The following is a 14,292-nucleotide window of genomic DNA, read 5'->3' as shown; positions in this document are numbered from 1 at the left end:
TAGCCGGTGCTTGCTAACTGTGTTGTGATTGCTCTGACTGGATGAAGACAGAAATCCTGTTTTTGCTTAGCAGGAACACAAGATCTCTATCTTCTTCCCTGTCAGAATGGCAATCTGCCTTGTTTACAGATCGCCATTCTGCTTGTCTGGGAAATTATTGCACATGTCCAGCAGACATCGAGTCCACGGGACCTGCTGATTGGTATCCCCTGTGGCCAATTAGCACGCGGCCACACCTTCGGCAGCATGCGCGTGCCCCCCAGTGTCTGTTGTATGAAATGACATACAGGTACATCATTTGCACGCAAGAGAACCAACCTGCCGCAGTAAAAGTGGTAAGTGGTGAGCAAGTGGTTAAAGCAGAACTACACTGCATCTGAGCACCACAAACCATTTAATTAATTTTTAATATTCAAATCAAATTCAAATCAAACAAATCTCCCCCATCCATCCATGTCTCCGTGCTTCGAGTAAGGGCAAAAGATTCATGTAGCATTTACTTTCTGGAATCCACCTGCCCTTAGCTCAGGCATGCAGGCAGGGGGATGTTCTTAGCTGATAAACCCCCCCCCCTCTCCTCCTGAAGACTCCTGGGATGCAGGACATCATTTGCCCAGGCCTGGAAAGCAGGAAGTTATTGAAGAAAAAAAAAAAAAAAAAAGTTTAAAAACAAGTATATAATTTTACGAATTCTTGCAGCATAAGGACTGAAAAGTGCCAATGTTGATAGGGATAGAGTGACGTTCCGTTTTAATTAGACTGGGATTCTTCCTCAACATGTTGATGAATTGTATGATGGTACACATGCTGTAAATATCGAACTAAACAGATAAGCTCTTCTTTCAGACGGCCTGCGGTTTGACTTATCAGATCAACAAAACCTTCCTGCTATGAGAGAAGGAACACAAGACAGTAACAGGAGTGGACAAGAACTGCCTTAAAATTTGGTATTAAACTGCAGCCTAATCCAGAGCTCTCCTAGGGATGCAGAGATCCTTAGTACTACAGCTGAGACTTATTTGTGCGGCAGTAGAAGGTCCACAGCCTGTAGGGCTCTTTGCAGATCATGTAAAGAAAAAAAGCAAACATTTAAAACTATAAAAAAGGGGTACCAACATGTTCAGCAGCTTTTGCTAAAAGGAAACCTATAGTCACATCAGTCCTTTTATAAAATCTACATTGTAATAACAATACAAAAAATTGTTGTTTTTTTATGATAATCCAATATTGGCTTCCTTGAAAAATCTCCTTTCATATTTCCAGTTCTACCTGTCTGCTGGCCATCTCTTTCCACAACTTCCTGTATTCCCTGCATACTTTGCAGCTTCTCTGTTGGCATTTGATTTCTAAGGACTACATATCCCATGGTACCTTGCTGCCTGCAAGCAGTGATTACTGTGCTGACTCAGCCTCCTTAAATTGATCCTCTCAGTACCTCTAAGTCAGAAGGCAGGCTCTGTGAATGTGTGACATGGCAGTGTCTACTCACAGGGCACAGTGAAGACGTGTCACAGAATTTCAGGAAGCAAATGTGTGGGGATCTTCACTAAGTTTACAAACTACAACATAGTTCAGATTAATAGGAGTAGGCTAAAAATAAACAAAATGTGGAATGATTATATGACTTTACATTTTGAACCATAGATACTCCCGATTTAAATGGATTCCTTAAAAAAAAAAAAAAATAATAATAATAATATATTGATGATGGCTATTGCCAAAGCACTAAAATATCTTCAATATCTGCATAGCCAGTCCTATTTTCTATGGATCTCTCATAAAAAGGCGAAGCAAGATCTTACTACTTTCCCCATGGGATCCTGTGCACATAAGCATGAATCCCCATTAAAATAGGAGGAGTAAGAGTTAAAATAAATGTATTTTTTTAATCTCTCATTGCTGGCTGTAGCTGCACCTCTCCTGAAGCCTAAAAACATGGGCTTTACCATGGGGAGGTGGCAGCCAGCACAGAGACCCCCTCTCTATCCTACAAAGGTGTCTTTCTTCATCTCTCATCTTTAGTTTACTGCAGCCTGCTATTCAGGAGAGAGTAGAAACTTTCAGCTTGTGCTGTGAATGGAGGGCATTAAAGGGTCTGACAACAACATAAGCCAGGTACTACACTAGGCTGTCTCAGACAATCGTATTAGCCACTGCATGCTATTGTCAGTTTAAGTTTTTGTGAATGTTTTCTACAGCTGCAATCATCCACAACACAGGCAGTAACCACTCTCTCTGTCCTGAATAGCAGGCTGCAGCTCTGGACTCTAATCTAAACAGCAGAGATTAGGAGACAGCTTTTCAGAGGACAGAAAAGTTCTGTCTGGCAACTTAGGGCCCTTTCAAACTTGTGCGACTTCAAAGTGGCGCGATTTTGGCAAAGTTGTACGACTGTGGATCTGACTTTGCCCTGTGACTTGAAGTCAGACTTCAATGAACAGGGATACGACTTTGATCCCAGACAATACCAGGCACTGTCGGGTATGACTATTTAGGGGGAACTCCATGCCAAATTTAGAAAAAAAAAAAAAAGCAGACCCTCAACCGAGTACACAGCCTGGCAGGTTAGGAAAGGGGGTGGGGATGAGCGATCGCACCCCCCACCCCAAAGCACCATGTTGATGAGGACAAGGGCCTCTTCCCGACAACCCTGGCCATTGGTTGTCGGGTGGGGGGGGTCTGTGGGCGAATCTGGATGCCCCCTATAAACAAGGGGGCCCCCAGGTCCCGGCCCCCCACCCTATGTGAATGAGTATCAGGGACAATGTACCCATACCCATTCACCTAAAAAAATAAATAAAAAAAGTGTCAAAAATAAAAACACAGAACACATTTTTAAAGTAATTTTATTAGGCAGCTCCAGGGTCTCTTCCGACTTCTTCTCCCCTCTCCAGATCTTGTCCACTCTCCGCTGATGTCTTCTAGCCCTCTCCGGTTCTTCTCCCTCTGTCTGCTCTATTCTGCCTCTGCTGGGTCTTCTCCGCTATCGTCGTGCTCTTTTGCGGGGGTTTCTCGGCTGTCTTCTCCCTCTGTTCTTCTTCAGATGTTGACTCCACGCTCTCTCCCGCTCTAATGCCAGGTGCGCTTTGTGCCACTAGTTATATTGGCATGGGTTGGGGTCACTGTGTGACATCATCCGGAGGCCACGTCCCTCATTTTGTCACCGCCCGGGGCATGATGAGCGGTGACGTAATAAGGGGTGGGCCTCCGGTGACCACGTTCCATGCCAAGTAGTGGCACACCACGCACCCGGCATTAGAGCGGGAGAGTTCAACAAGTCGACATCGGAAGAAGTACAGAGGGAGAAGACAGCAGAGAAGACCCAGCAGAGGCAGAAGAGAGCGGACAGAGGGAGAAGAACCAGAGAGGGCTAGAAGACATCAGCGGAGAAGACCCGGAGAGGGGAGAAAAATCAGCAAAGGCAGAAGACATCAGCAGAGGAGGCAAAAGACGTTGCCAGAAGAGTCGCCAGAGCTGCCGAATAAAAGGACTTTTTTTAAAATAAGTTAAGTTATATTTAGTTAAGACCTTCGTCCACAGACCCCGACAACCAGCGGCCAGGATTGTCGGGAAGAGACCCTTGTCCTCAACATAGGGACAAGGTGCTCCCCCCGCCCCAAAACACCCCCCCCCCCCATGTTGAGGGCATGTAGCCTGGTACAGTTCAGGAGGGGTGCTTGCTCGTCCCCACCCCCTTTCCTGACCTGCCGGGCTGTGTGCTCAGATAAGGGACTGGTATGGATTTGGGGGGGGGGGGGGCCCCACGCTGTTCCTCTTAAAATCCATGCCAGACTGAAAGGCCTGGTACGCTCTTGGAGGAGAGCCCATGACAGTTTTTTAAATTTGGCGTGGAGTTCCCCTTCAAGATCAGAGCACAAGTCATATGCCAATGTCGGATCAGTTAAGACTGCGATCCTTTTTTTTTTTTCCGACGTCAGAGATATTTAATGGGCTGAAGTAAGATCAAAATCGGACCAAAGTAGTGCAGGAAGTAAAGTCGGCACGACATGAAGTCGTACTAATGTGGATGGTAGTCATTGGAAATCATGGGGAACAACTTGTAATACGACTTTGCAGTCCCTAATTGTAGGAAAAGTCGTACAAGTGTGAGGGGCTTTAGGTTGGGGGTGGAGGCTGTGCAGGCTCTGTGTGCACTGCCTCTCATGCCCTGTCAGAAAACTATCTTGGTTGTCAGATAGCTAGGTGGGTGGGAAAGTTAACTATCTCACATTGCAGCTCAGCAACTCCTGCACAGATTTAAATGGGGACAACTGATATGTGCACAGGATCCTCTAGGAGAATTAACATGCTTTATGTTCTTCAGAAGAGATATTATTTAAGCTATAAATTCTCGGTTGACCGAGTGTGCTTTCTACACTTTTACACATAATATGGTTATATTTCCTACAGCAACTTTATACAAAAAACACACACACACACACACACACACACACACAGTGCTAGTCTTGTGGGACCTGCAATGGCGTTTATACAGCTGGAAAATGTAAAATTTACACTTTTTTTTTTTTAAACAGGTTCTCTCTAATTTTGATTAAACTGTGGAAGTTTATATTATATTGAAAATGTTTTTATTTTTTTTTGCATGATTTAGGTTCAAGTGACACTAAACAATATGCTTATTCTCACAAAATCATTCATACACTTCCACTACTTAACCACCGATTGGATGTCATATGACGTCATAGACTTTGCGTGGAGATATCTGAATGATGCCTGCAGCTACAGGCATAATCCAGATATCTTTTTTTTTCATCCAGCCATTGCCTACATTGTAAAAACTATCTTCATGGCTGTTTAGCCGCCTGATTGCTCCTGTTCGATTGGGGAGCCAGAGAAAATATCCAGCGGGGGCGCTGGTTTACCAGATGGTCCCTGCCCATCTCTATGATCATCGGAGGCCAGAAGCGACGTCATGACAAAACTTCCAGCTCTGGCAGATGTAAACACTGCCAATTTTTTTGCTGGAAAGCCTGAGATCGATTTTTTTTTTTCTTGCGCTCTTAGGCTTTCCAGCATATAGGAGAGATGTGGGGACTTCTAGACCCCAGGTCTCTCCAAATAGAGGACCTGTCATATCCTATTCCTATTACAAGGGGTGTTTACATCCCTTGTGTAATAGGAATAAAGGTGACCAAAAATGTAAAAAATTAAAAGGGAAAGTGTAAATTTTTTAAAGCGCCCCCATCCCCTCATGCTCACACGCAGAAGCCAATGCATATGTAGGTCATGCCCACATATTTAAATGGCAGTCAAACCACACATGTGAGATATTGTTGCGATCGTTCGAGTGCTAGCATCTCTGTAACTTTAAACTGGTAAGCTGTAAAAAAATAAATAAAAAGTAAATAAATGAAAGTGTCGCCTATGGAGATTTTTAAGCTCCGTAGTTTGGCGCCATTCCACGAGTGCGTGCAATTTTAAAGCATGACATGTTTAGTATCTATTTACTTGGTGTAGCACCATTTTTATTTGTTGTCAACATCCCAGTATATTATATAGTTTTCAGGAGAAAGTACCCCCCCGGTACTATGGGACTTTATGGGTGAACTTTTGAAAACACGTTTTGAAACATGAAAAAATTCATTAAAAGTATTTTTTTTTCCAAAGAAATTGTGTTTTAAAAATTGCTGCACCAATACCATGTGACACAAAAATAGGATTTTTTGTACTCACCGTAAAATCCTTTTCTCTGTAATTCCCCGACCGACACAGCTCCTCTCTTAGCCATTGGGCTGTTACGCCACCTTTAGGAGAATACCAGGCATTACATGTTATGTAAAACACAGAACTTTCTAGTTCCGCCCAAGGGGCGGTCCCTTGAGTAACAACCACACAGCCTGCCATGCAGTCATCAGTACGTCAACAAGCAGTATAACGTAAAGAAAAACAGGAGGGGTGGGTGCTGTGTCGGTCGGTGAATTACAGAGAAAATGATTTTTACAGTGAGTACAAAAAAATCCTATTTTCTCTTATATTCACCGACTGACACAGCTCCTCTCTTAGCCATTGGGACGTCCCCAAGCAGTGCCAAACAAGGGGTGGGAAAACAACATAAAACTTAATTGACCATGGCAAGTGCGAACTAGTGTAACTTTACCCACAAAAACAACAGTGTGTGGAAAAAAAACACCACAAAACCAGGGTATCCTCAACAGGAGGGACTACCCACAACTGCACCAAAAACTGCGGAAATTAAAGCAACAGCGCATTAACTTAAAAGATACTGTGTTTTTATCCCAAAAAAATGGGAATTATTGCATACACAATTGCAACTGTACAGCCGCCTGCAAAACTTTGCGGCCAAAACAGGCATCAGCCAATGCCCTGATGTCTACCTTGTAGAACTTGGTAAATGTGTGGACAGACGACCAGGTCGCCTCTTTACAAACTTGAGCGACAGACGATTGGTGTCGGAAGACCCAGGATGTTCTGTTTGTCCTTGTGGAGTGGGCCGTGACCGGAAAGGGGGGCACCTGCCCCTTCAAGGCGTAGGCTTGTACTACAATCTGTCTGATCCACATGGTGCGTCATCTGAAACAGAGCAGGGGTCACCGGCCTCAGCAGGGCCCGAGTCTGCGTCAAAGCTCTACCCAGAGGATGGGAGGGGGGGGCAGGGGCCGTTTTTTAGCACCCTTGCGCCCACGCAACGAACGAATTGAGGACCGCCAACAAGGTGTCCAAAGGCATTGTGCATTCCGCAGGCGAACTGGTTGCAATTGCCTGGATTTCGGGGGAAGAAACACCAGTTTCTGAAGCCATGCTGACCCTTACCCTGTCTGCCACCTGAAGTGGGCTTAGGACAGTGACAGTCCCACCCTCCTTACTGTTGCTGGCTGAGTGGCCATTTCCCACAGGACTCACCACCCAAAGGTTCTGCGCTATCCAGCAAGTAGTGCCTGTGGTCTCTGTTGGCTCCCGGGTGCAGAGGAATCCACTGTGTGTCAGTGAAAGCTGGTGCTAATGGCGCTGATACCGCTCTGCAATGTGCTCAGGCTCAAAGAAAATGGCCACCCAGCGTCCAGTATAAGGACATAAAACAGTGGGAAAATGGCCGCCAGAGCACAGGGACACATGCTGCCGCTAGAGAAAGCTTAAAAACAAAATTCAGGCTTCTAGAAAATGGCAACCGGCATCCAGTATAAGGACAAATTGCAGAGAAAATGGCCGCCGAAGCCCAGGAGAGCATGCTTTCACTTGCCCACACCTAAGATGGCCACTGATGCTGAAACCATGAGGGACAGAGCAGAAATGGCAGTGGTCAGCGCTGCAAGGGACACAGGCACAGTCTCACAGGCACCTCCAGGGACATGAGAAACAGGACTCAGGACACAGTCTGCCAGCGCAGCCCCCCCCCCCACAGGTGAGAGCCCCTGTACAGACACATACACACCACTTAGCAGCCACATGCAGCATCCCCCACAGGGACCTCCCAGGGAATGCCCAGCTGCTCAGCCCCACCGAGGCAGGGAGAGCCGTACTTGCCAGTCCTGAAGAGCTGGGAGACATTCCATTACAGGGTGGCTGCTGGCCTCGGCATACTGACACAGATGTCAGTAGCCAGGTCATATGTGCGCCCTGGAGCATAAAAGCTCACCAACCACCTCTGGAGCTGAGGTTTCGTCGTGGCCGGCCTTGTGCGGAGCTGCGACATGTACACGCTCGATGGCCAGGCTGGGGAGACTACAAGGATAAGGGTATCCAGCCTGTCACCCAGCCGGCTGTTGATAACAGATCGCAGGATCCATCATCTTGCACAAAAAGCCAAGCTTCTGCAGAAAAAAAAAAAAAAAAAAGACCAATGGGTCTGTCAGGGTTCCTAGGTCCTTCTCCTTCACTAGGCAAAATAAAACTGATGACTGCATGGCAGGCTGTGGGGTTGTTACCTAAGGGACCACCCCTTGGGCGGAACTGGAAAGTTCTGTGTTTTACATAACATGTAATGCCTAGTATTCTCCTAAAGGTGGCGTAACAACCCAATGGCTAAGGGAGGAGCTGTGTCGGTCGGTGAATATAAGAGGAAAAAAAAATTGCCATCAATGACCGCCATTTTACTCCCTATGGTCTCGACTGATCACAGGAGCACAAAAAATATAACAATTACATTAGGAGATTGGGTGGAGACTGAAAGCAATTTTAAGTTTTTTTTTATTGAATTAAGAATATATACTTGAATAAGTTTAATTAGAGTTTAGTGTCACTTTACAACACAGTTATTTTAAAGGAGAAATCTGGCTAAAGCTTTTTTGGCCTTATTTCTCCTATGGCTCTCTCCCTGCACTCCTGTGACCCGTTTTCAGCTAACAACGGGCTAAAGACCACTATTGGTTGACGTCACTTAGCCAGCTGCATTGGCAGTTTGCTCAGCCTCTCAGCTGCCGCTGGGAGACTGAGCCAGCAGCTTCCTTCCCTCCCCAGCCCAGTGCTCATGTCCTGGAGGGGAGAGCAATGAGCCACTGACTGACAGTCACAGCTCTCTGCTCAGAACAGAGGGGGAGAACTGAGCAATCAGTGGTGTTTGATTGCTTAGTTCTCTGTGCAAAACTGACATGGGACAGATGCTGCATCGGATGGATACTGCATCCACCTAGGCAAGTATAAGGTTTCTGTTTTTTGAAACCTGTGACTATTCTACCCATTTCTGTTTTCTCTTTAAAGTAGGTGCCCTTCAGCGCCTCTAGTAACCGCTTCTGCCAACCATTTTGATCACTGCCATAGTCCTACTGAAAATTCAAGTACTTTGGAGTAAGTGGCAAAAGGGCATTCCCCCCTGCCCTTTTGAGCCCATGGTGGGCTGAAAGTTACATACAGCAACAATCGCAACAGTGCCCAATGGAGCAGCAGACATGTAGAAGAGGTGCCAAGACTGGGCACTGAAGGGTGTAACTGAACTGAAAAGCAGGCACCCTCCAGTACTTGCATGTGTGTGTTACCCAGTGTCCTGGGTACACCGATATACAAACTATTCGTGACCTTTCCCATCACATTTGAAGATCAATAGTTAGGTAAAACACCTACCACCTAACTCTGAAATTTCATGTAAAGGAAGCACAAAGCACAAATTAAGAAGATTAAACATATTTGTAGCAAACATGTGATCAAAGCAAGGCATTTTGTTCTCTCAAAGTGAAAACAAATCAGCTTGGTAAGACAGCAAACATATAACATCAAATATCCTGATATCTCTAGAGCCATACATTATGCTCAACTTCCTTAAAAAAGTGCCTTGTGACAGAAGACATTGTTGGAATTATATACCCACCTTTTTCTCGAATGACATCAATGAGAATATCAATCACAATAAAAGTGCCTGTACGTCCTATTCCTGCACTGTTAATAAAGAAAAACAGCAGTGTGATGAGCAAGAGACCATCCTGGAATTCCAAAGCACAGATTTTATTTTGCAGACTGAAAAGCAACACACATTCTAGCTGGAAACACACAAATACCTGTTTATTTTTTGAACAGAGCCGAAAAAAATAGACTGCCAAGTTATCAACAAAATTTAATGGTCGGCTAGTCCACTAGTTTAAAATGCCTTCAGGCAAAGAGAAAGACCAGTATATTCAACTCTCTAGCTGTAGGGAAACAAATACCTATATTTCATTCATTTAAACAGTACATGTAGGTAAACAGTCAAAAGTAGCCTGGTTATAGTAAACAGCTGTATGGCCGTAGCAAACAGTCCTCCCCTGTAAAAGATAAAAAATAAGATACTTGCCTTACAGCTGGCTTCTACAGCCTTCTAGCAAGATCCTGGTGACGCCAAGTAACCCAAATCTTGCAAAGACTGCCTCCAGCACACAGCAATAACATCTTACTGTAAGCTTTGGAATACTCAGTGTTCCTAGGATCTCACTGTAAGGATCATGATGGGACCCTCTCCTAGGCGCTGCTGTAAGGCAAATATTCTAACAGCTATTATATGGCAATATGAATTGTGAATGGGGGCATAATGGAATATAAAAAAATTAACGAAGAACATAAAGACAAAATGTATGGCTTCCCTGGCCTCATAGGTGGCCTTTTCTCCAAAGTAACCACATAACCCCACTATCTGCGCTGGAACTGTGTGACCATGTTTTCTGCACCAACTGTTCTGACCAACAGGGATCTGGGTAAATCTAGAGTGTGCACAGATTTTGTAAAAGCTTTAAAGTGGTTGTAAACTCTCCCCCACAAGTTTGTCCCATGTAAATCAGCATAAAAAAAAACACTAATGAACACTGCTTGTAGATATCTGCTTACTTTCTTAGTATTGTTGTAATCCTTTTTGTTCTTTAGAATGACTGAGCATGCCCAGATCTCCCCTGATTTACAACACACTGTATACTTTATCTATTATCAGGACTTCCTACGGCACACAACACTGAAATCCCAGGAGACTGCAGAATCATTCAGAACTTCCTCCTACACCCCATGTGACCATGTGACATCACATGCAATGTAAAGCAGGGCATAGGACAGCATTACTGCAGTCTTATTAGCTGAAGCTGACAAGACTGACAAAGGCAAACACTCTAGGTCAGGCATGTCCAAAGTCCGGCCCGCGGGCCAATCGCGGCCCGGTTTTGAACGGCCCGTCTGGTTATTTAAACATATACATCTTTTGTGGCCCCCGGCGATCTCCCAGCGCCGGGGTCACAAAAGATATATAGTCCGGCTACCTCGGAGGGAGAAGGCAGGACGAGTGCCGTGCACACAGGAGGAGAATTTCCTGTTTACACGGCAGCTGTAAAAGGAAGTCCCATCTCTGCCATTGGACGACTGTTCTGTCCATCAGACGAGGCGGGACTTTCTCTTAAAGGGGCCGTTGTGTAAACAGGAAATTCTCCTGTAGGATGTCTTTGGCGCTCGTCCTGCCCTCCATGGCTGCACTGATGGTAATGGTGGCTGCATTCCTGGCAATTGCAATTGTGGGGCTGCATTCCTGGCAATGGTGAGTGAATTCCTGGCAATGGTGAGTGAATTCATAGTAATGGTGGGGCTGCATTCCCGGCAATGGTGGGGCTGCATTCCCGGCAATGGTGGGGCTGCATTCCCGGCAATGGTGGGGCTGCATTCCCGGCAATGGTGGGGCTGCATTCCCGGCAATGGTGAGTGAATTTCTAGCAATGGTGGGTGCATTCCTGGCAATGGTGAGTACATTCCTGGCAATGGTGGCTGCTGAATTCCTGGCAATGGTGGGCGCTGCGTTACTGGCAATTGTGGGTCTGCAGATGAGCACTGACCCTTATTTTGCTTCACAGTTCTTTTATTTAAAATTTTAATTATTTTCTTTTCCTGAAGCCTCCCTCTTAAAGTGAAGGTGTGTGTTATACACCAATAAATACGGTGTATCCAAATAATACACTGAGTTCATCTCTTCACCACACACTGCCACAAAGGCAAGAGAATTCTTGTTGGGCAGTGTATTAGTGCTCGGACGAACACACTTAGACCGAATTTTAATGGTTCAAAGAATGTCAGGCAAAATGGTCGGCCCTCACGCATGTTCACTTCATCAAATCTGGCCCTCTTTGAAAAAAGTTTGGACATCCCTGCTCTAGGTAATCGGCACAAGTAAATACTATGAAATAAAACAAGCTAGCTATGAACAGGGAAGCAGAGTTGCCATAGAAACGTTGGAATGAGAAGGAGGCTTGGTTAACAGTACAGGAAGTGCTCAATGTAAGGGAGGAAATACACTCCACTGTGGACTCAGAAAACAATACTTAAGATGGCGCTGCCTAACCTCTGGAAACACATTTTTAAAAGTTTCTTTAAACAGTAATAATATGCAACTTGGGCTGGATTAGAGTGGCTATAGTTTGATAATTACTTATTATAATGGACTAAATGAAAAGAAGCAACAGAGTGGGAGAGTTTACTTCCTCTATAACTTGTTATTAAACCCACAACAGTAAAATCAGTGTGTATATGCAGTAAAGCATGCTTGTTACACTCACTGTGGAACCTAAGGGGTTACCTGCATTGTGTAAAAAGGCTACTTTGATCTTGTATGCACAGAGCCTCCTCCTCTTCCACTGACTCCAGAACAGGTCAGGATAAGACAGAGTTACTGAGTCAGGCTGCACATGCTCAGTTTGGTGTGTATTGTTAGAGTTTTTTTTTTCTTGGGAGAGCGTGCATGTGATCAGTACACGGCCAATCAGCACTGTCCAGAGAGAGGGTCAGGGGTCCTGAAGCCTGATAGGACAATCGTTGGGAAATGAAAAAAATGCTCCTACAAGCTTTAACCAGGCACTGATAGAAGTCACAAGACTACTATATACTGCTGATGAGAAAAGGTATTTAGCAGTATATATTTACTAAAATAATTGCATTTCCATGTTCTATATACTGTGGGAGACCAGATATATTGAATGTGGTTTGTGGTTCTGCCGTTCGATCTAGCCACTGCACCGCAAGTGTTCACAGATCCTGGCACAGTCTTTCTGCCAGGTCTCCTCCACTGTTTTCTCCCACTGCTCTTCCGATGTTGACTCAACGCTCTATACCACACTAATGCTGGGTGCGCAGTGTGGCACTACTTATATTGGCATGGGGTGGGGGTCACCGGGTGATGTCATTCCGAGGCCCCGCCCCTTATGTCATCGCCCAGGTATGATGGAGCGATGACATAAGGGGCGAGCCTCTGATAACCCCGGCCCATGCCAATATAAGTAGTGGCACATCGCGCACCCAGCATTGGAACGGAAGAGAGCATTGTGTCAACTACGGAAGAAGAACAGAGGAAGAACACAGCAGAAAAGAGCAGGAAAAGAGCAAGAAGATAGCGGAGAAGACAACGGACAGAGGGAGAAGAACCAGACAGGGGAGGAGAAGAACAAGCAGAAGTAGTCAGCTGAGGAGGCAGAATAGCCAAAGAGGGGAGAAGAGATTGTAAGACGTCGGAGCTGCCTTAATAAATTACTTTAAAACCCTATTCAATGCGTTTTATTTTATATAAGCCCCTGCCCGCAGACCCTGGCAACCAATGGCCAGGGTTGTCGGGAAGAAGCCCTTCTCCTCATCAACAAAGGGACAAGGTGCTTTGGGGTGGGGCGCAGGACCCCCTGCCCCAAAGCATCCACCCTTAAAATCCATACCAGACCGAAGGGCCTGGTATGCTCTTGGAGGGGGAACCCATGCGGTTTGTTTTTTTTGTTTTTTTGGCGTTGGAGTTCTCCTTCGAGATCATCAGAGCACAAGTCGCATGCTAAAGTCAGATCAGTTAAGACTGTGATCCGACTTTGATCAGACTTCAGTGATATTCAATGGACTAAAGTAGGATCAAAGTACTGCAGGGAGCATTTTCAAAGTCAGACCGACGTGTCGGACCTGTTAAGATGGCTCCCATAGGGAAAACGGAAAATTCCTATCAAAATACTTACCGTAATTTTCCTTTCCTGATGGACTCCATGGCAGCAACGTGTGGGTTAAGTCCCGCCTCCACTACCCTATAGGACACCACTCCCATAAATCTTTGCTCCCTGCCCATGGCCGTGTTCGGTAACTAGCCTACTCCAGCCATTTTGGGAGGGAACTCCTGCTGCCATGGAGTCCATCAGGAAAGGAAAATTACGGTAAGTATTTTGATAGGAATTTTCCGTTTTCCTGACAGACTCCATGGCAGCAACGTGTGGGAAATAACTCGCCAAACACACTCGGGTGGGCAAAAATGCTGAACAAAAATGTATGTAACACTGTCAACCGACAGCACCTTTAACCCAAAATCAATGGAAGATAAACTGGTAGGTTCGACACAATAGTGAGCCATAAATGTATGAATGGATGACCAAGAGGCAGCCTTGCAGATAAACTCAGGAGCCACATGACGTGAAGCTGCCCAAGAAGTAGAGAGACTTCTCGTGGAATGTGCCGTAACCGCCTCAGGAGGAGCCAAGCCCTTCTCTTTAAAAGCCCACTGGATCGCCTGAACCACCCACGTGGCGATGGCTCTGACCAAAGCCCAAAGGCCTTTGTTTTTACAGTGAAAAAGAACAAAAAGATAATCCGATTGCCGGAAAGAAGCTGTTGCCTCCAAGTATCGTTTCAGAATAATTCCCATGTCGAGAGGATGAAGATCCTGACTCCCAGCCGAATTAAAGGTAGGAAGAGTAATATCCTGAATTTCGTGGAAGACTGAGGTAACCTTTGGATTCGACCCCAGTATTGGCACTAGGACCACTCTGTCAGGAAAAAACGTGAGGAAAGGATCCTTTGATCCTAAAGACTGAAACTCAGAGACTCTCTTTGCTGAAGATATGGCTACCAAAAAAGATGTCATTA

At 45.5% G+C, this 14,292-nt stretch overlaps 1 protein-coding gene across 1 annotated transcript in view; it reads right to left on the bottom strand.

Annotated features, from left to right (window-relative positions):
* Nucleotides 1-14,292, bottom strand: part of PTPN11 (protein tyrosine phosphatase non-receptor type 11) — a 133,631-nt gene that overhangs the window by 55,372 nt on the left and 63,967 nt on the right. The window contains exon 12 of the mRNA XM_077462035.1: nucleotides 9,281-9,348. Coding sequence (XP_077318161.1) covers nucleotides 9,281-9,348 — 68 coding nt within the window. The remainder of the gene's footprint in view (nucleotides 1-9,280; nucleotides 9,349-14,292) is intronic.

Source organism: Lithobates pipiens, unplaced genomic scaffold (genome assembly GCF_037356315.1).
Source record: "Lithobates pipiens isolate NorthernLeopardFrog02 unplaced genomic scaffold, aLitPip1_a1.2 Scaffold_3, whole genome shotgun sequence".
Lineage (NCBI taxonomy): Eukaryota > Metazoa > Chordata > Amphibia > Anura > Ranidae > Lithobates > Lithobates pipiens.
The sequence above is the reverse complement of the archived record's forward strand: the minus strand, read 5'-3'. Positions and strand labels throughout refer to the sequence as shown.